This window comes from Scyliorhinus torazame, chromosome 1, assembly GCF_047496885.1.
Source record: "Scyliorhinus torazame isolate Kashiwa2021f chromosome 1, sScyTor2.1, whole genome shotgun sequence".
NCBI classification, from domain to species: domain Eukaryota; kingdom Metazoa; phylum Chordata; class Chondrichthyes; order Carcharhiniformes; family Scyliorhinidae; genus Scyliorhinus; species Scyliorhinus torazame.
The window spans coordinates 109804630-109827079 of NC_092707.1; the positions used below are offsets into that span (position 1 = coordinate 109804630).

The window sequence follows — 22450 nt, forward strand, 5'->3', positions numbered from 1 at the left end:
TAGACTCTGTCATCCTCACCACTGCCTTCCCACGTATGTTTGCATCATCTGCAAACTCGGCAGTAGTATATTCACTTCTCTCATCCAGGTCATTAATATATATTATGAATAATTGTGGCCCCAGCATCCCTGTAGCACTCCACTAGTTGCAGGTTGCCATCCTGAAAATGCCCCTTATCCCAACTCTCTGTCTTATATCAGTTAGTCAATCCTCTATCCATGCTAATATACGATCCAAACACCATGAGCTCTTATCTTAAGAAACCTTTTGCGCAGTACCTCATCAAACGTTTTTTGGAAATCCAAGTATATTACATCTAGTAGTTCCCCTTTATCTATCCTGCTCCTTACCACCTCAAAAAATTCTGATACATTTTTCAGGCATGATCTCCTGTTGAAGCCATGCTGACTGTTTGATTATATTATGTATTTCTAAATGCTCTGCTGTTACATCTTTTATAATGGACTCTAACATTTTCCCAATGACAGCAGTTAAACTCACTGGCCTATAGATCCTTGTTTTTTTGTCTCCCTTCCCTTTTGAGTAAAGGTGTTACGTTGGCAGTTTTCCAATCCTCTGCAACTTTTCCAGAATTTAACGATTCTTGGAAGAATCAGTGCATCCACTATCTCTGCATCTACTTTCTTTAATATTCTGGCATGCAACCCAGGTCTAGGGAATATTTCATCATTTAGCCCCACTACTTTCCCTAGTTCTTTATCGCTGGTGATAGTTATTGCATTTCATTTCCTCCCACTTTTTTGCCCTTGATTATTTAGTATTTTTGGAATGCTATTAGTGTCTTCCACCGTGAAGACTGACGCAAAGTGTTTATTTAACTCCTCTGCCATTTTCTGGTTCCCGCTTATTATTTTCCCAGTCTCATCACTTTGACCTCGCTCTTCCTTTTGATATATTTAAAGAAGCTCTTATTGTCTGTTTCTATATTACTTGCTAATTTACCCTCATAGTTTAGCTTTTCCCTCTTTATTAATTTTTTGGTCATCTTTTGTTAGTTTTTAAAACTTTCCCAAACCTATGGTTTACCGCTAATCTTTGCCACGTTATCTGGGTTTTTTTTCTCAGTTTAATACTACCCTTAACGTCCTTGCTTGACCATGGCTGATTTATCCCCTTCTTGGGATCCTCTATCCTTTCTGGGATATATCTTTGTTGCGTCATGAACTATTTTCTTAAATGTCTGCCAATGCTGATCAACCATCTTTTCTGCTAAACATCTTTCCCAGCCAACTCTGCCCGCATTCCTTTATAACTACTCCTTTTTAAGTGTAGCATAGCTGTTTCCGACCCAAGTTTCTCACTCTCAAACGGTTCTTTTTTCTTGTTTCATAAATCTTTTATTCTTTGTATTGAAAATTCATCAATAGACTCCTGTGAATTTGTTAACTTTCCTCCACAGTTAAAAAAAATAAAAATAAAAGATCTATCGAGCCAGGTTTCACAATGGCATCTGGCTTGCCCAGTATTATCAGCTGGGATCGTAACAATCATCTCAGTTCCAGGACTGCAGGAGTCCCTCAGGGTATGTACTAAGCCCAAAGATCTTCAGCTGCTTCATCAATGGCCTTCCTTCCACCATAAGGTCAGAAGTTCGCTGATGACTGCACGATGTTAAGCACCATTCGCGATCCTCGGATATTGAAGCAGTGGCCGAATACAGCAAGACCTGGACAGTTTTGAGCTGAAAAATGACACGTAGTATTCACACTACACTAATGCCAGGCAATGACCATCACCAACAAGAGAGAATCTAATCATCTCCCCATGACATTCAAAGCCATTACCATCGCTGAATCCTATCAATATTAACATCGTGGGGGTTAACACTGACCAGAAGCTGAATGGGACCAGCCATTTCAATACTGTGGCTTCAAGAGCAGGTCAGAGGCTAGGAATCCTGAGGCGAATAACTCACCTCTCAACCTCCGAAAGCTTGTCCATCATCTACAAAGCACAAGTCAGGGATGTGATGGAATACTCTCCAGTTGCCTGGATGAGTGCAGCTCCAGGAAACAAAGTAAGCATAAATGAGACATTTTCTGGTGGCAGGGTGTAACTAGTGGTGTGCCACAGGTGTCAGTACTGGGGCCTCAACTCTTTACAATTTAAACAAATGATTTGGATGGTTGCTAAATTTGCTGATGACAGATAGATAGGTAGGAATGCAAGTTCTGAAAAGGAAATAAGGAGGCTACAAAAGGATATAGGTAGGTTAGATGAGTGGACAAAGATCTGGCAAATGCAGCATAATGTGGGAAAACATTAGGTTGTCCATTCTGACAGGACAATTAAAGAATACTTAACAGAGTGTAGAGCTCGGAGATACAGAAGGATCTGGGTGTCCTGGTGCATGTATCGCAAAAGGTTAGTAGACAGGTACAGCGGGTAATTAGGAAGGCTAATGTTATTATCTATTGCAAGGGGAATTGATTACCAAATTTCGGAGGTTATGTTTCAGTTCTATAGGGCATTGGCAAGAACGTACTTGGAGTACTGCATGCTGTTGTGGTCGCTTTATTTCAGGAAAGATGCAAATGCTTTGGTAGCAGTTCGGAGAAGGTTTAGTAGACTAATGCCTGCAAGTGGGCTAAACAGCTGGCTTGTAATGCAGAACAGGGGCAGCAGCGCAGGTTCAATTCCCGTACCAGCCTCCCCGAATAGGCGCCGGAATGTGGCGACTAGGGGCTTTTCACAGTAACTTCATTGAAGCCTACTTGTGACAATAAGCGATTATTATTATTGTCTAATAAGGAAAGGCTGAACAGACTAGGCTTGTATCCGCTTGGGTTTGGAAGAGTAGGAGGCGACTTGATTGAAACATACAAGATCCTGAGGGGACATGACACGGTGGAAATGAACACTGTGGCTGTACATATACCACATACACTGCAGTGGTGCAAGAAGGCAGCTCATCATCACTTTCTCAAGGGTAATAATTGCTGGCCTAGCGAACAATGCCTACATTCAATGAATGAAGGTGGTGTAGGAACACCCACAGTGCTGTTTGGGAATGATTTCCAGGTTAAAGGAGTGACAACATATTTTCAAGTCAGGATGGTGTGTGGCTCGGAGGGGAACTTCCAGGTCGTGGTGTTCCCATGTGTCTGTGGCCCTTGACTTTCTATATGGTAGAGGTCTTGGGTTTGGAAGGTGCTGCCTAAGGGAGCTTTGGTGAGTTCCTGCAGTACATACTGTAGATGGTACACGTGGCTGTTACTGTGCGTCAGTGATGGAGAGAGTGAATGTTTGTGGAAGGGGTGCCAATGAAGTGAGCATCCTCAGCCACAATTCTCAAGCACTGTCAGCTGCAACCTTTGCATCTGTCAATAAATCACAACTGCACTAAGGTTGGGAATATTTCTAGAAATTTAAGGGTGATTGGAACTGAAAGTGAGCAAATTTAAGTCAGCAAATATTCAATATGGCTCCTGCACAACTAAGACGTCAGTACAACTTTTCCTATCCCAGCCTGGGCTCCTCCCAAGTAAGCTTTTCCAAATTGAATGCTGTAAGTCCAATGGTGCCCACACAGCAAGCTGCAATTTCCAAACTGCCACCGGGAAGATATGCTCATTCTCACGAGGAGGAGGAGGAAACTAGGCAATTGCAAAGCAAGTTTCCAAAAAAAAAAAAATCAAGTGATTGGTTGACAATAACATGAAAACGTATTGCAGTCAAGACTAAAAAATAGAAAATCCTGCTTTACACAATCTGTACAAAAAGATGTCTAAATACAGTGCTGAATATTTCAAGGAGGAAGTGTAGAAGCTTAAAACTATGCTTTTTAAAAATTAAACCAGATAATTGGACCCTTTTCTGAGATGGCCAAAGGGATTTAGTTTCATCTGAATTCATAAACAGTTTAAACATCATTATTTTCAAGTAGAAAATGTCACGGTTACCTTGGGAAGCACTGTCGAAGGATTTAATTAGCGTTTTGACAGTTGGGGATGGTTCAGAGGAGGTGGATGATCTGCGACTCAGACCCATACCTTGTCTTAAAGCTGCCAGATCTCGCTCTACAGCATTCATGTAATTGTACATACGCCCCCGCTCTTCATCCTGCCTGAAGATCAAAATTAATGGTACCATGATGTCCATAAAACATATCGCAGCTCATCAAGCACAGTCACCTCAGAACAAACCCCATTGCAGTCAATTATGGCCCGGGTCACATTGTTGGCATTAAAGCTGAAAGGAAATGTTTTTCTTGTGGCAGGATTTATGCATAAGGATCCTCATGGGGAGTTATTGATTTCAGCTGCATCATAACATGGAAGCAAGCATTAGATGCCCGGCTCTTCGACGTCCCTCCAGTGGCACCTCTTGGTGGTTTGTCACGACGAACATTTATCAGCTGTGGCCACTAGATTTTACGCCGAGAACAATGATACAGGGTTTGCCTCGAGGTGCATAAAACCTTAAGCACCCCCAGCAGGAAAGGTCAAGAGAATTAATTAATATTTTTCATCGCTCCCACCAACCATATTCTTCAATTATCTCCCCAAAGCCACTTCCAATTATTCTTGAATCGATTGGCACTAGGGTTTCAATGGCTTTTCTCATTCCACAATCTCATTACAAGTTGGACGAAAAAGTCAGAGGGTCAGTGCAGACTCGATGGGCCAAATGGCCTCCTCCTGCACAGTAGGGATTCTATGGATCAATAACTTAGCTTCTCACTTCTAAATTTGTCGCATTTAAAATATTAATCCCAAGGTGTCACAATGGTCAACTTTGGCAATTCCTTTCAAGGTCTTGAAAACTTCAATTCAGTTGTCTCAAATATCCCTGTCAAAGTAAATATGATTACTTGCCTGAAGCTTTAACTTCCAACACTCAGCATCACTTTGATTACTTTTGTGTATACAATAATAAACATGCAATACTGAAACAAACAAGATATACAAACATTAAGAAGCACGGTTTGCAGTGTGGCTTCGTAACACAATGCATGGTAAATATGGACGCCTACTTATCCATTGTTATTCTTTGGTCACTTTCTGATTGATTTTCAGTGAGGACACTTTTCATCTTCTGTTCCGAAGACTGTGGTAGCACACATCAATGGTTAGCACTTCTGCCTCACGGCGCCAGGGGCCCAGGCTCAATTCCAGCCTTGGGTGACTGACTGTGGAGTTTGCACATTCTCCCCATGTCGGAGTGGTTTCCTCCGGGTGCTCAGTTTTCCTCCCACAGTCCAAAAATGTGCAGATTAGATGGATTGGCCTTGATAAATTGCCCCTTAGTTTCCAAAGAGTTAGGTGGGGTTACTGGAGTACGGGGTGGGAGATTGGGCCTAGGTAGGGTAAACTTTCAAATGGTCGGTGCAGGCTCGATGGACTGAATGGCCTCCTTCTGCACTGTAGTGATTCAATGTTTGTGATTCCAAGACTCCGCAATTCCAATTGAATGGCTTAAATCTTACCATTTGGTTATCCTTTAAATAATTTTTATAATTTCTTTTGTCCTCTATTCTAATAGCTCTACATTCATCCACCATCCAGAAACTATGTCTCATGGAGGGCGGCACAGTGGTTAGCACTGCTGCCTCAAAGCACCACTGTTTGACTCCAGCCTTGGGTGACTGTCTGTGGAGTTTGCACTTTCTCCCCGTGAGTTTCCTCTGGGTGCTCCGGTTTCCCCCCATAGTCCAATAATGTGCAGATTAGGGATATTGACCCATACTAACTTTCCCCTTAGGCATCTGAAGGTGTGCAGGTTAGGTTACAGGGTTACGGGGATAGGTCGAGGGAGGGGGCCTAGGTGGAGTGCTCTTTCAAAGGATTGGTGCAGACTCGATGGGCCGAATGGCCTCCTCCTGCACTGCAGCGAGTCTATGGATAGCCATAATCCCTCTCAGGTAAAAAGCTTCTTCCTTAGCTTTGACGACCGGATTGAACACTTCATGACGTAGAATCTGACCAGCGCCTTATACAACAGGAGAACGGATTTTGATTTGTTCTGCATTGTCGCACTTCCTTTTTTAAAAAAATACTGTTGCCAAACATTGGACAGTTGTTTCATAGATTTATCCAGACCCATTTTCTAATATGGGCCATGTATCACTGTTCCACTTTTGTTTCAATACTAATTGTTTAGCCACAATGAACAATAACATTCCATCAACATGCCTGGGTAACCCAGAGATCTAAATCCTTCTGCAACGGTTTGCCTTGTTCCTACTTGTATTGGTTCACCTGTAAAATTTCAAATCAGCTGCAAACTTGGAGATTTTATAAACAATCCACCCTGATGATATAATTCATTCACTAAATATTATGACGGGTCACTGTCACATATATGTTGTACCTGAAGAATAATCTGGCTACAGATTTGCAAATTGAAACTGATAAGCATATTCTAACCTGCAAAAGATCTCTACCTAAACAGCTATTGTGTCATGAATGCGTGGTCTAAGAGTTGGTACAGGAGGGAAGGTTTTAGATTCCTGGACTACTGGGACCATTTCTGGGGAAGGTGGGACCTGTACAAGCCAGAGGGTCTACATCTGCACCTGAGCAGGACTAACATCCTTGCCAGTGGGTTTGCTAGTGATGTTGGTAGGAGTTTAAACTAAATCAGCAGGGGGAGGGGACGCAGACTGTTTGCAGAATAGGGACACAGTGGACCACAGAAAAACAATCAAGTAAGTGGTTGTAAGTTTCAGGAGAGTAAGACAAGGTTGAATGGCCTCTACTTTAATGCCCGGAGTATTACAGGTAAAATGGATGAGTTAACTGCGATGGTTAACCCGTGGAATTATGATGTAGTAGCCATCATGGAGACGTTGTTGAGGGAGGGGCAGGTTTGGCAGCTTAACATCCCGGGATACAGAATCTTCAGGAGGGACAGGGGAGGATGCAAAAGAAGGGGAGGCAATGCACTATTAGTTAAGGAGTCAATTACTGCAGTAAAGAGAGATGATATCTTGGGGGTGGCGTTAAATGAAGCTTTGTGGGTAGAGCTTAGGAATAAAAAAAGGACAGCCACTTTGCTAGGTGTTTATTATAGACCCCCAGATAGTCAGCATGAGATTAAGGACCAAATATGTGCACAATTTGCAGAAGTGTGTAATAATAATAATAAGAGTAATTATAGTGGTTGATTTCAACTTTCCCAACATTAACTGGGATAGTCATTGTGTTAAGAGCTTAAATGGAGCAGAGTTCATAAAATGTATACAAGAGAACTCCTTAGCTCAAAATGTGGAGGGTCCAACAAGGGATGGTGCAGTGCTGGACCTAATTCTGGGGACTGAAGCTGGACAGGTGGATGATGTGATGGTGGGGGAGCATTTTTGCGATAGCGACCACAACATGGTGCAATTTAAGTTTGTTATTGTAGCACCATCAATATGACGCGAGGCAGGTTGAGGTAATGTCAATTGAAGGCTTTATTAAGCAGAACTTTATCCCCAGCAGCGTGGTTACAGAATTCAACTGCTGAGGGAAATGGAGGGAAAAACTGGGTTCTTATACCGGCATTTCTGGGTGGAGTCCAGTAGGTGGCAGATCCTATTAGGACCTGGCATCCCTCCACCAATAGCCTGTCGACACGTGGTGTACCGTATTACCCCTAATACATACCACCACAGTTATGAACAAGGAAATAGACAAATTGCAGAAAAAGGTCTTGGATTGGGGGAGAGCAGACTTTAGTAAAATAAGGCAGGATCTGGCCAAGGTAGATTGGAACAAGTTACTGGTGGGGAGATCTACAGAAGAGCAATGGGGGTTGTTCAAAGAGTAAATGGGAATGGTACAGGCCCAACATGTTCTCTCTAGGGTAATAGGAAGGAGTAACAAGCCCAGAGAACCATGGGTGACCAGAGATATTCAGGATACAACGAGAAGGAAGTGAGAGGCTTTGAATAAGTACAAGGGAAGCAAATCAGAGGTATTAGTGGAGTACAGAAAGTGCAGGATGGAGATTAAGAAAGCAATTAGGGACTTCCGGTTGCGGCTATGCAGAGCTAAGCCGCACGATTCGGCAGCTCCCGCGAACACGGACTTTCGGGCTCGATAGAAGAGCCCCAACTGAACTTTTTTTTACAGCCAACCTGTGGGGAAGAGAGGAGAGAGGTCCCCTACTAACTTGTATGGACCGGACCCGCAGCGAAACGGCCAAAAAAGTGGCATTGGAGCAGCGGAAGAGAGGGAAAACAAGCAAAATGGCGGCGGCCGGGGACAAAGAGGAGATGCAGGAATTCATCAAGCGCTGCTTCGAGGAGCTGCGTAAGGAGATGGTGGCGCCTATGTTGGCAATAATTGAAGGACTTGGGGCAACCCAGAAAGCCCACGAGGTGAAGATCCAGGAGATCCAGGACAAAGTGAGTGAGAATGAGGACGAGTTCTTGGGCCTGGCGGTGAGAGTGGAGCGGCACGAGGCGCTACAGAAGACGTGGGCGGGAAGACTCGAAAACCTGGAGAACAGGTCGAGGAGAAATAATCTGAGGATCCTGGGTCTCCCAGAAGGAGTGGAGGGGGCCGACGCCGCGGCATATGCGGGCACAATGATCGGGGCGCTGATGGGCGCGGAGGCCCCCCCCGAGGTTGCTGGAGCTGGAAGGGGCGCACCGGGTGCTGGCGAGGAAGCTCAAGGCAAATGAGCCGCCAAGGGCAATGGTGGTGAGATTTCACCGGTTTACGGACAGAGATAGGGTCCTGAAATGGGCCAAGAAGGAGCGGAGCAGCAAGTGGGACAATGCAGAGATCCGAATATACCCGGACTGGAGCACAGAGGTCGCTAACCGGAGAGCAGGTTTCAACCGGGCCAAAGCGGTGCTGCATCGGAAAGGAGTGAAATTTGGAATGTTGCAGCCAGCGCGACTGTGGGTTACACATAATGGCCAACACCACTACTTCGAAACGCCCGAAGAGGCGTGGACCTTTATACTAACTGAAAAGTTGGACTCTAATTGAGGGTTTGTGAGGGTAGGGGGTGTTTGAGAGTTGAAGTATGATGGTTGTTGTATATAGGGGGTCAACCACACGCAGGGAATGTTATATGGGCTGGGGGAGAGAGACAAGGCCGTGACAGGAGCTGCGCCAGAGGGGGTGGGGCCGGCTTTGGAAAGCGCGGGGCTCGGGAAGAAAGGCGGGAAGGGGAAAGAAGGAACGTATATTGATGGGGAGACTCCCACCCGGGGGGGGTCAAACGGATGGCGGGGGAAGCCGGGGTCAGCAGGTGTTAGCTGACTTACGGGAGTGATATGGGGGGAGCAAAAAAGCTAGACAGGGATCTAGCGGGGGGGGGCACTGGCCGAAAGGGAATGGGACACAGAAGAGGTGGTCGGGACGGAGGTCCCCCGGCTGGGGGACTGGAGGGTGAGGGAGACGCGGACACGGGATTGGCCCAGAAAAGGAGATGGCTAGTCGGCGGGGGTGGGGGGGTGGGAAGAGACCACGACTGAATGCAGACGTGACTATGCTCCAAGAGACACACCTGAAGGTGGCGGACCAGGTTAGGTTAAGAAGGGGATGGGTAGGACAGGTATTTCACTCGGGACTGGACGCGAAAAATAGAGGGGTGGCAATTCTGGTGGGAAAGCATGTGTCATTTGAGGCCAAGACTATCGTAGTGGATAACGGAGGGAGATATGTGATGGTGAGTGGTAGGTTGCAAGGGACGTGGGTGGTGTTGGTAAATGTATACGCCCCGAACTGGGATGATGCTGGATTCATGAAGCGCATGTTGGGGCGCATTCCGGACCTGGAGGTAGGAGGACTGATAATGGGAGGGGACTTCAATACAGTGCTGGATCCAGCACTGGACCGCTCCAGATCAAGGACGGGAAAGAGGCCGGCGGCGGCCAAGGTGCTCAGGGGGTTTATGGATCAGATGGGGGGAGTGGACCCATGGAGGTTTGCAAGACTGCAGGCCAGGGAATTTTCTTTCTTTTCCCACGTGCACAAGGCCTACTCCCGGATAGATTTCTTTGTTCTGGGCAGGGCGCTCATCCAAAGGGTGGAGGGGACGGAGCATTCGGCCATAGCCGTTTCGGACCATGCCCCGCACTGGGTGGAAATGGGGCTGGGAAAGGAGAGGGACCAACGCCCGCTGTGGCGGCTGGACGTGGGACTGCTGGCAGATGAGGTGGTATGTGGGAAGGTGAGGGGGTGTATCGAAAGGTACTTGGAGGCCAACGACAACGGGGAGGTGCGAGTGGGGGTGGTATGGGAGGCGTTGAAGGCGGGGGTTAGGGGAGAGCTAATCTCCATCAGGGCTCACAGGGAGAAGACAGAGGGCATGGAAAGGGAGAGGATAGTGGGGGAGATTTTGCGAGTGGACAGGAGATACGCAGAGGCCCCGGAGGAAAGATTACTTGGGGAAAGGCGACGGCTCCAGACGGAGTTTGACCTGTTGACCACGGGGAAGGTGGAGGCACAGTGGAGGAAGGTGCAGGGGGCGACCTACGAGTACGGGGAAAAGGCCAGTCGGATGCTGGCACACCAGCTCCGTAAGAGGACGGCAGCGAGGGAAATAGGGGGAATCAAAGATGGAGGGGGAGCCACGGTTCAGAGTGCAACGAAAATAAACAAGGTAATCAAGGTCTTCTGTGAAGAGCTGTACAGATCCCAGCCCCCAAGGGGGGGGGGGGGGGGAGAAAGAGGGGATGAGACGATTCCTAGACCAACTGCGGTTCCCGAGGGTGGAGGAGCAAGAGGCAGCTGGTTTGGGCGCACCAATCGGGTTGGAGGAGCTGAGTAAGGGTTTGGGGAGTATGCAGGCGGGGAAGGCCCCGGGGCCGGATGGGTTCCCGGTGGAGTTCTATAGAAAGTATGCGGACCTGTTGGCCCTGCTACTAGTGAGGACCTTTAACGAGGCAAGAGAGGAGGGGACCCTGCCCCCGACAATGTCGGAGGCGAAAATTTCCTTGATTCTGAAGCGAGACAAGGACCCACTGCAATGTGGATCGTTCAGGCCGATTTTGCTCCTTAATGTGGACGCTAAGTTATTGGCAAAAGTGCTGGCCACGAGGATTGAGGACTGTGTTCTGGGGGTGATACATGAGGACTAGACGGGATTCGTAAAGGGCAGGCAATTAAATACTAATGTGCGGCGGCTCTTAAACGTGATAATGATGACAGCGGAGGAGGGAGAGGCGGAGATAGTGGCAGCTATGGACGCGGAAAAGGCCTTTGACCGAGTAGAGTGGGAGTACCTCTGGGAGGTGTTGCATAGGTTTGGGTTCGGGGGAGGGTTTATTAGCTGGGTTAAGCTCCTTTACAGCACCCCGGTGGCGAGTGTGGTGACGAACCGGCGGAGGTCGGAGTACTTTCGGCTGTACCGAGGAACTACCGCTGAGGAGGGCGGTGGGGAGTTTTAAGTATCTGGGGATCCAGATAGCCAGGAGTTGGGGGGACCTACACAAATTGAATCTGACGAGGTTGGTGGACCAAATGGAGGTGGACTTCAAAAGATGGGACATGTTGCCGCTCTCGTTGGCGGGTAGAGTGCAGTCGGTCAAAATGGTGGTCCTTCCGAGGTTTTTGTTTGTGTTTCAGTGCCTTCCTATCGTGATCACCAATGGCTTTTTCAAGAGAGTAGGTAGGAGTATTATGGGGTTTGTGTGGGCAAATAAGACCCCGAGGGTAAGGAGAGGGTTCCTGGAACGCAGTAGGGACCGCGGAGGGCTGACGCTACCAAACCTAGGGAGCTACTACTGGGCAGCAAATGTGGCGATGATCCGCAAGTGGGTTATGGAGGGAGAGGGGGCGGCATGGAAGAGGATGGAGATGGCATCCTGTAAAGGAACGAGCTTGGGGGCGTTGGTGACGGCACCGCTGCCGTTCTCGCCATCAAAGTATACCACGAGCCCGGTGGTGGCGGCAACGTTAAGGATCTGGGGCCAGTGGAGACGGCACAGGGGTGCAGTGGGAGCCTCGGTCTGGTCCCCGATCAGGGGTAACCACCGGTTTGTCCCGGGGAAGATGGACGGGGGGTTCCAGGGCTGGCATCGGGTGGGGATTAGAAGAATGGGGGACCTGTTCATTGATGGGACATTTGCGAGCCTAGCGGCAGTGGAGGAGAAGTTTGAGCTACCCCCGGGAAATGCATTTAGATATATGCAGGTGAGGGCTTTTGTGAAGCGACAGGTCAGGGAATTTCCGTTGCTCCCGGCACAAGAAATTCAAGACAGGGTGATCTCGGGTGTATGGGTCGGGGAGGGCAAGGTTTCAGCAATACACCAAGAGATGAAAGAAGAGGGGGAAGCCCGAGCAGAAGAGTTGAAGGGTAAATGGGAGGAGGAGCTGGGGGAGGAGATCGAGGAAGGTTTGTGGGCTGAGGCCCTGGGTAGGGTTAATTCCTCCTCCTCATGTGCCAGGCTCAGCCTGATACAATTTAAGGTGGTCCACAGAGCGCACTTGACGGGGGCGAGGTTGAGTAGGTTCTTTGGGGTAGAGGACAGGTGTGGAAGGTGTTCAGAGAGTCCGGCGAACCATGTTCACATGTTTTGGTCATGCCCAGCACTGGAGGGGTTCTGGAGAGGAGTGGCGGGAGCAATGTCTCAGGTGGTGAAAGTCCGGGTCAAGCCAAGCTGGGGGCTAGCAATATTCGGAGTAGTGGATGAGCCGGGAGTGCAGGAGGCGAAAGAGGCCGGAATTCTGGCCTTTGCGTCCCTAGTAGCCCGGCGAAGGATCTTGCTATTGTGGAAGGAGGCGAAGCCCCCCATCCTGGAGGCCTGGATAAACGACATGGCTGGGTTCATAAAGCTGGAGAGGATTAAGTTTGCCTTGAGAGGGTCTGCGCAGGGGTTCTACAGGCGGTGGCAACCGTTCCTAGACTACCTCGCGGAGCGTTAGAGGAAGGTCGGTCAGCAGCAGCAGCTACCCTTGGGGGGAGTGGGGGGGGGGGGGAGATTGTTTGAGGGGATGGAGGAGCAGGAGATAACATGGAGGGTGGGGGAAACTGGCACGTGCGGGCGAGAGCCAGTGTATAAAGCAATGTAAATATACCATTTTGCCATGTATATATCTTGCTCAGTGCGATTTTGTGTTATTTTGTTACGGGGGGGGGGGGGGGGGGGTTATTGTTTGCAAGGGGAAAAAATTGTGTTGTTAAAAAATTTCAATAAAATTTTTTTTTTTTTTTTTAAAAGAAAGCAATTAGGAGAGCAAAAAGGGGATACGAGAAATCTCCAGCTTGTAAAAGTAGGGAAAATCCTAAGATATTCTATAAGTATATCAGTGAGAAGTGGAAAGCTAGGGAAAAAGTAGGGCCCATTAGAGACCAGGGGGGGAATCTGTGGGTGGAGCCAGAGGACATTGGTAGAGTGTTAAATTAATATTTCACATCTGCCTTTACCGAAGAGAATGAGGAAGCAGTTATAGAATTTGGAGAGAGAGAATGTGAGGTCATTGAGCAAGTTGTCATAGGGAGGGACTATTAACAGGTGTTGGCAGGCTTGAAAGCGGAGAAATCTCCACGCCTGGATGAATTGTGTCCCAAGTTGCTGTGGGAGGCAAGGGAGAAGATTGCAGGGAGTCCTAATCCAAATTTTTAATTCTTCTCGGGCTGTGGGGGAGGTGCCAGAGGACTGGAGAACTGTGGATCTGGTCACACTATTTAAGAAAGGCTGTAGGGAAAAGCCAGGGAACTACAGGCCAGTGAGTCTCACGTCAGTGGTGGGGAGACTAATGAAGGACATTCTGAAGGAGAGAATCTATCTCCACTTGGAGAGTTAAGGTTTGATCAGGAATAGTCAGCATGACTTTGTCACAGGGAGGTCATGCCTAACAAATTTGATTGAATTTTTTGAGCACGTGACTAAATGTGTCGATAAGTATAGTGCAGTTGATGTAGTTTACATGGATTTCAGCAAAGCGTTTGACAAGGTCCCACATGGCAGTCTTGTAAAAAAAGCAAATGCACATGGGATACTGGGGAACTTGGTAAGGTGGATTCAAAGCTGGTTTAGCCATAGGAAGCACAGGATGATGACAGACAGCTACTTTAGTGACTGGAAGCCAGTGACCAGTGGCATGCCACAGGGATCTGTGCTGGATTCCCTATTATTCGTCATTTAGTGTAGCCATCTGGGATGGCCACGTCCCGATTACAAAATGGACACTTGCAAAGACTGCAGGGAAAATTGGACAATGCTAAGAAACAAACAAGCTCTGTCTGTTGATTAGAACCTTAAAGCTCAGACAGGACAGAAACTACCAAATGATTTACATACCAATGAGCCATCTCCGGGGACAAAAGGGAAACATTTAGATACACAATGTTAGGACAGACTCCCTGGCGCCATAAGAAGCTAAGACAAAGCAGACTGAGTCACCAGGACACGCCCAGCGATCAGGGAACCACCCCTCTACTGGAGGAAAATCGATACCGATGATTGGAAAAGACCCAATTAGTTGAGGCCAAGTTCAAGGCCCGCCCAAAAGAGCGCAAAGCCTTTTGCAGTATAAGAGGTATCACCCAAGGGAGAATCTTTCTCCTTTGGCTTTGGCTCTCAGCGAAGAGAGAGACCAGCCTAGCAGCTACAGCAGACCAAGTAAGTTCCAAGTCAATGCACGCTACGAGATAAGACGCTCCTAGTTGCTCCTGTAAAAGCTCAACCCAGCAGCCTCAGAACCGAGCAACGGCCATTGTTCCTCTGACTGAGTGGGCGCCCAAAGCTAAGTATAGGCCTTAGTAATAGTGGTAGTTTAGTTTGTAGAGTTTATGCATGAGTAGATTTGACTGTGTGTAAATAAATGAGCATTGCTTTTGAACTTACTAACTGGTGTATCGAGTCATTGATTAGTATTTGGTTCTGAACCTTGTGGCAGTGTCGAAAGATACCTAGCGACTCTTGAGCAAACGTGATTAAATAGAGCCAAATTAAGAACCAACCAAAAGTTAGCAACTTTATACAAATGACTTAGATGACTATGTGGGGGGTAGGATCAGTAAGCTTGCGGATCACACAAAGATAGGCCGGGTGGTTAACAGTGAAGTCTTGGTTTACAGGAAGATATAGATGTTTTGGTCAAATGGGCAGAAAAGTGGCAGATGGAATTTCATCCTGAAAAGTGTGAGGTGTTACATTTTGGAAGGAGCAATCTGACAAGAAAATATTCAATGAATGGCACTGGGAAGTCCTGAGGAACAAAGAGACCTTAGCGTGTTTGATATCTGAATGCAAGAGCAAGTTAATAGGGTGGTGAAAAAAGCATGTGCTACACTTGCCTTTATCAATCGTGGCATAGATTACAAAAGCAAGGAGGTCATTTTGGAGTTATATAGAACATTGGTGAGGCCACAGGACAGGGAACAGCTGTTCCCCTTAGTTGAAGGGCCAGTTAAGAGGGGACACTGAGGGGCAGGAGGTTATGGGGGGAATTTGAGGAAAAATCTTTTTACCCAGAGGGTGGTGACAGTCTGAAATGCACTGCCTGGGAGGGTTGTAGAGGCAGGTTGCCTCACATCCTTTAAAAAGTACCTGTATGAGCACTTGGCACATCATAACATTCGAGGCTATCAGGCAAGTGCTAGCAAATGGGATTCGGATTGGCAGATCGGGTGCCTTTCATGCGGTGGTGCAGACTCGATGGGCCTTTTCTGCGCTGTATTTTTCTGTGATTCTGTGACCTCAAGCTATGCTAACTTATTGCCATTCAAGTTGCTGTTCTTAATGGGGCAGGAAACATAGCTCAATTTTAGAAGCAAGATGATACCCTGGCCAATCCATGGCACAACACTCGTGTATGTTGTGAGTAATATTAGCAGATCTGTATATAAATGTCTGAAAAATCTCTCCCACCTGAAATGTTTACATTTAGGACTCCCATTTCAATTTTCTGGGTCACTGTCCGTGTGCAGTTTGCACATTCTCCCCATGTTTGCGTGGGTTCCACCCCATGACCCAAAGATGGGCAGGGTAGGTGGATTGGCCACGCGAAATTGCCCCTCATATGGAAAAAATGAATTGGGTACTCTAAATTTTTTTTTTTTAAATATACTAACCAACAGCTTAGTATATTTAGATGCCCCCTCAGGATTCTCTTTTTATCACAAGTCCTCTCTATCCCTCCATGCTTGTTCTAGGTCCCTCCCCCACTGCCATGTAGCAATGTAAACAATCAACTGCACATAATGACACATAGCGTTAACCTAGCTCAGGATGTGATTCTAGCTATTGTACAACGTACCAAGTCACATCACAACATCCCACGTACTTGCGTGTCTTCACTTCCTCTAATTCTTTGGCGAGCTTTTCAGTTTTTTCTATTGACTCCTGAAGTCTGCGTCTCAGGTCGCTGATTTCCTCTTGCGCCTCAGATTTAATATCATTTGCAATAACAACCGCAGTCTGGAGGTCGGCTTGAAACTGTCGCCACTCAGCCGACTCCTCCTATTTTGAAGAAATATTTTGTTTCAGAATTAATGGCATCATTGTGGGCTTCCATAATAACAGGGCAACTAAACTAAGTTAAATTATGTCAAAATCAGAGTTGTGAATGTTTGTCCACTAGTAATGGGTGGAGGTTTACCAAACCCATTTCACTCCTTTGAATGGCCGTCTCTACTTTACACCTTCCAGCTCACACCCATTACCGAACAATAAACATAATTATCCACACCCAAACATCACAGTTGCCAATGGTCGACTGCGGCAGCATTAAAGTCACCACAAGGGAAACCAGAGTCCAAGCTGAAAAAATTGAACTAATTTTTCCTCAGACTTTTTCTGGTTTACATGCAAAATATTCTGACATTGAGAGAGGTCAGCATCTCTTCAGAACACTGCAGGTTTGAGTTCAATCAGTTCCTTGGTGTGTGTCGCGCACCTTACGAGTTTGGTGTACTTGGTTCTTTTCTCAGTTATATTGTTGCTTTTGAGTCAATGCGTAATAAAAGCTCAACTGTTCTGCAAAATTATGAGTATAGCTCCATCCTTACATGTTCCTCATCCTTAACTAATACACCCATAACTAATGTGCATGAATTGCCAACTGAGAGGACATTATGTATTAACAAATCGTCAATGCTAGAATATACGAATTGAATACGAATAGGGGGCTAGCTTACTCAGTTGTTGAACAGCTGGTTCGTGATGCAGAACGAGGCCAGCAGCTTTGGTTCAATTCCTGTAATGGCTGAGGCTATTCTGAAGGCTCCATCTTCTCAACCTTGACCCTCGCTTGAAGTATGGTGCTTCTCAGGTTAAAGTCATCTCTCCCCCTTGGAGGGGGCGGGGGGAGGGGGCAAGAGACTATGGCACCTTTACCCTGCGTTCTACGAATTGAATGCAACTCCCCACTTCAGTCAGCTTTCTGGAGTTGGCATAAACCATCAAAGTGGGAAACCTAATAAAGAAAGAGGTGGGCAAACCCCAAACCATTCACACACATCTTCTCTATACTAGGAAGAATAGTGCATGACATCAGGACAGGAGGGTGGAAATCAACCAAGGGATTTACTTGAATCATCAAGAAAGCTGGATGGAAAGAAGGATCCATAAAAGGGAACTCAAGGACAAGGTGTTTGGTTTCTACTTTTGCCACAATTTAAATAGTATATTTTTGAGACAAACTCAGCTACGATGTGGGGAAATAGCAAATTCAATAACTCACAGTAAAATAAACAACCTACCCTTAGCCTCCGGTTTAGGATTTTGGTCTCTCTATCCATGTCATGTTTCTGATCTTGAAGCTTTTTAACAGAGTCTGCAGAGAGGAAGAACCACAGTAAATATCAAGGTTAGAAACTTCCATCCAACTGCAGTCAGGAGGGAAGAATTAAGACCGCTCCTCAAGCAAACGCTGTCCTCTCACAGCCCTCCCCTCCATTATCTCTAACAACAGTTGAGTGGACCCACAGCCTTCACTTCCTTCTCTCCCTCAGGTCTTCCAGGTTTCCTGACCCACAAAGGCTGATAACCATCCCAATATTGCCAGATCCTCGAGAATGCTTCAAAACCTACTCCATATTTTAATGTGCCTAAAAGCTCTCTCTCAGATGCTCCCAACATCCAAGATTCCCAGGTCTGAGGACCAGCCTCAACACTCACCTCACCACTTTCAAACCGTCAGATAATACTCCTGATACTCACAACTCTCCTTCCTCCACCCCCCCACCCCGCCAAGATGGTAAGCAAAATGTCCACAAACTCCCCACCAGACCGTACTCCCATGGCCTACAAACCGCCCCTCCCCTCCTTCTAAACCTCCAACCTATACAGCTAGAACAAGAGCAGCAGACACACGGGAGCATCATCATCTGCAAGTTCCCATCCAAATCATTAATCATCCTGACTTGGTAATATATCAGCTTCCCTCAATGTCGCTGGGTCAAAATCCTGGAATTCCCTCCTTCACAACACTGGGTGTGCCACACGACATGGGCTGCAGTGCTTCAACGAGACAGCTCACCACCATCTTCTCAAGGGCAATCGGGGATGGGCAATGAATTATAATACGAAGTCTTACAACACCAGGTTAAAGTCCAACAGGTTTGTTTCGATGTCACTAGCTTTCGGAGCGCTGCTCCTTCCTCAGGAGCAGCGCTCCGAAAGCTAGTGACATCGAAACAAACCTGTTGGACTTTAACCTGGGTTTGTAAGACTTCGTACTGTGCTCACCCCAGTCCAACGCCGGCATCTCCACATAATGAATTATAAAGTCAGGGATTTCCAAATGGAGCAATAATACAAACGATGCAAAGCATTCAAACCTTTTCTTTAAATGGTGGACAAGCAGGAGAATCTTACTGAAACCAGAATAGATTATTGGGCTGAATGAAAAATCTGAATTAAGGGTCAGGGTCCAAAAGTCACAGCGTTGTGTAATATAAATGTGTTAGTAAAGTTTGAACAGATTAAAGTGCAATTTTTTAAAACCAGCTTGTTACAGCAATCTTCCCCCACTGGAGGGCATTGATTCACATTCAAAATCATTTATAGAAGGCATACTCAATTGGACTTCCGGTGACGGCAGGCGGGAGTGGCCGCACAATGGAGCGCACCCGTTCGGGAACGGCATTTTCAGGGCTTTATGCCCGGTCCCAGAGTCCATGGAGGTGGCAAAAGCAGGAAGAAACAGTGACGGCACAGTGAAGAAAAATGTCGAGGGTAAGCAAAAAATCGTCCGTAAAGAAAACAGCTGAAGATCCGTCAGGGAGTGGAAAGGTCACCGCGGGGTCACCAAGGAAAATGGAGGCTGGAGCACCAGGGGAGGCCGCATTGCTCACGGCTGAAGAAATAACTATGGTGATGGCTGTGGAATTCAAAAGGCAGTTTACAAGATACATGGAGACAATGAGGAAGGTGATGAGAGAGATTTTGAGTGCGCTGGTGGAGGAGGCGATTTCCCCGGTGATGACGGCGGTGGCGAGCGCAGTTGCGGAGGTGCGAGAGCAAGGGGAGGCGCTGAAGGAAGTGGAGGAGACGTTATTGCAGCACGGTGATCAACTTGCCTCGATGGGGAAGGAGATGCGGAAGGTGATGGACATTAACAAGGATCTGCGAGGAAAAATGGAAGACCTGGAAAACAGATCCAGGCGACAGAATTTGAGGATTGTGGGGCTGCCCGAAGGAGTTGAAGGACCGAGGCCGATTGAGTATTTTGCCGTGATACTGGCGAAACTATTGGGGGAGGGGGGAGGATCCCTCCCGATATGAACTGGATCGGGCTCATCGATCGTGGAGGCCTGTACCAAAGGCGAGTGAGCCGCCAAGGGTAGTGACTATGTGCTTCCGTAGGTACAGTGTGAAGGAGAAGGTCCTGAGCTGGGCCAAGCAGAAGCGGGCGGTGCAGTGGGCTGGAGCTGGTATATGTGTATACCAGGACTTTACGGTGGAGCAGGCGAGGAGGCGGACTGCCTTCAACCGGGTGAAGAGGGCACTGTACATTAGCAAGGTGCAGTGCGGCACTGTATATCCAGCGACGCTGAGGGTGATTTACAAGCTCAGGGACTTTTATTTTGGAACGGCGGAAGCAGCGGAGGAGTTTGCGAAGGCAGAAAAACTGTGGCAGAACTGAGAAATTGAGAAATGGCCATGTGCCGATGTGACCTGATGACTGACTGTATTTTCTTCTTTTTTTTGTTTCACTGCATGCGGGTGTATGGGCTAAAGGAGCCAATGTTGTATATATTTGGACAAGGGAAGTGATGGGACTTTCACTCGAAATGAGGGCTCTTTGGGGTGTAGGTGGATATGCGGGGTTTGTGTGCTAAAAGGGGATTTCTGGCCTTTCCTAGGGCTGGGCAAGGGAGAAGGGACCCGGGAGGGGGCCTCCACGCTGTCCGGGTGAATGGGAGTGAGGTGGGTGAGGAGCTGCGGCCATCGGAGCCTGGCAGAACAGGGTCCAAGTGGTCTAGCCGGGGTGGAAAGTTTGGGGGGGGGGGGGGGGGAGTTTTACAAGAGGCAGTGGACAGGAGGAGTTGGAGACTTTGGGGGAGGGGGGTGTACAACTCTTAGGTATCATGTACTGTACTCTTTCAGAGGTTTACTGTTTGTGGGTGGGGTGTAAATTTCGAAGGAAAATTTGAAAATGGAGAATAAAAACATTTTTTTAAAAAGGCATGCTCAGTTCACCCCATGTCAAACTGCAGCAACTTACACTTGCAGTATTGCATAACAAGCATTCAACACCATCTTCCCTCATTCATTGGTTTGTATTTCCTTCCATCACTTTACATGGAGACAAAACGGTCAAGACATACAGTATCTCATATATGAGATGCTCCCTTCTCAACACAGTATGAATAGCACAGTGGAGTAACAGAAGCCTCGGTCCTGTTTACATCAGAATGGTAATGCTACAGCACGATTATCAACTGCCTAAAGGTAGAATGAACTTCTGGGTAGCAGTGGAAGTGGAATGTTTTATGTGCGCATTTACTTCCCTGTCCTATGACACTTCATTTAACACTGCTGCCACAATTAAGCATACTCGTTAATTTCAATTGAGTGAATCTTTCATGGTTGCATTCCAAGATTTGCTCACTGACCTTTGACCTTCCGTTTACGTGTCCAAGACAACAGAATTATTCTTAGTGCCACCCACCTTGGATCCTGTTTGTTACTCTTCATTTACTGCAGCCAAATGGTAGTCACTTTCCCAAGTCAGTCCCCTTCCTAAATCCGTGTCCCTCCTGTGCAACCCTAAACTGATCTTGGATCCTTGCTCAAACTCAAGTCCATAAATAATCCAATTTATTATTGGACTGTGGAATGCTGATCAGAAGTCAAATGGATGCGATACAAAAATTGAAAACTTGTAATTCTAGAAACTCTGACAGAAACCAGCTATAAACTGAGCATACATAGAATTTGTACATTGTACTTCAACTGCAACCCAGCACACCACACACAACCTAGAAACCAATGTCTCAATGGTTGGATTTCGCTGTACTTACTCTCCAGGTCTGAGATGATGAGGTTGTCGTGGAGTTTGACTGTTCGATGCTGTTCCACTTCATCCTCTAGTTCAAAAATGGTCTCTTTCATGTCACTGATCTCAGTTTCTTTCTCTTCCAGTTCAGCTCGCTGTTTCTCCACATTAAGGTTAAGGTCATCTATCTGCTTTTTGGCTTCTTCCTGGAAAATTCTATATTCATCTTCAACCTGAGGCATGGAGAATACAACAACTGAGAAAATATTCCACACTGCCACTCCCCACCTCATTATCCCTCTCCACATACCTGAAGACCCTCAGGGCAACGGCCAAAGGTTCTATCACCAATGCCAGAAAGGGAGTGGGGGGAGGGACAGGGACACATAGGGCAACCCCATCTTGTCCCCTGTTAAACTGAAAATACCCCAAGCTCACGTTATTTGTGCGTACACTGACTTAGTTAGGTGCTACGCAACAATCGTACCCACGACATCAATTTAAGCCTTATCCCAAACTTTTCCAGTGCCACAAACAAATACCCCCATTCTACCCTATCAAAAGCCTTCTCGGCATCCAATGCAACAGTGACCTCCTGCTCCATCCCCTCAGACGGGGACAACACCACAATTAGCAACCGCTGCATGTTGGTCAACAATCGCCGACCCTTAACGAAACCCGTCTGATTCTCCCCAATAACTTGAGGGAGACACTGCTCCAGCCTTAGTGCTAATACAAACTATCCTGCAAACCTTTTATAAAATGCCAGCAGGAATCAGTCAGGCCTCGGAGCCTTACTAGTCTGCATTCGCCCAATAGCTGTCAGGACCTCCTCCGCACCCAAAGGCTTTTCCAACCCTTACCGGTCTTCCTCCTCCACCTTGGTTCATTCTCAGCCTTCAAAAAACTCCACGTATCCAACCCCTCCCCAGGTGGATCCGACCTATGAAGATTCTTATAGAACGCTCAAATGCCCCATTAACCTTCTCTGGTGCGGACACCAACTTCCCACCCGAGTCTCAAACCTGCTCTCAGGAGGTCGCCTGCCAACTCAACTGTCAAGCCAAGAGACGACTGGCCCTCTCCCATGTTC

The 22450-nt window shown here is 47.2% G+C and overlaps 1 protein-coding gene across 8 annotated transcripts in view; it reads right to left on the reverse strand.

Annotated features, from left to right (window-relative positions):
* specc1la (sperm antigen with calponin homology and coiled-coil domains 1-like a) overlaps positions 1–22450 on the reverse strand; it is a 520876-nt gene that overhangs the window by 331137 nt on the left and 167289 nt on the right. For 4 of the 8 annotated variants that reach the window (XM_072499675.1, XM_072499693.1, XM_072499666.1 and 1 more), the window contains exons 5-8: positions 21383–21590; positions 17615–17688; positions 16171–16373; positions 3925–4088 (exon numbers count right to left, since the gene is read on the reverse strand). In XM_072499675.1, the coding sequence (XP_072355776.1) occupies positions 3925–4088; positions 16171–16373; positions 17615–17688; positions 21383–21590 (649 nt within the window). The remainder of the gene's footprint in view (positions 1–3924; positions 4089–16170; positions 16374–17614; positions 17689–21382; positions 21591–22450) is intronic. The other 4 variants (XM_072499715.1, XM_072499704.1, XM_072499732.1 and 1 more) reach the window with 3 other exon arrangements.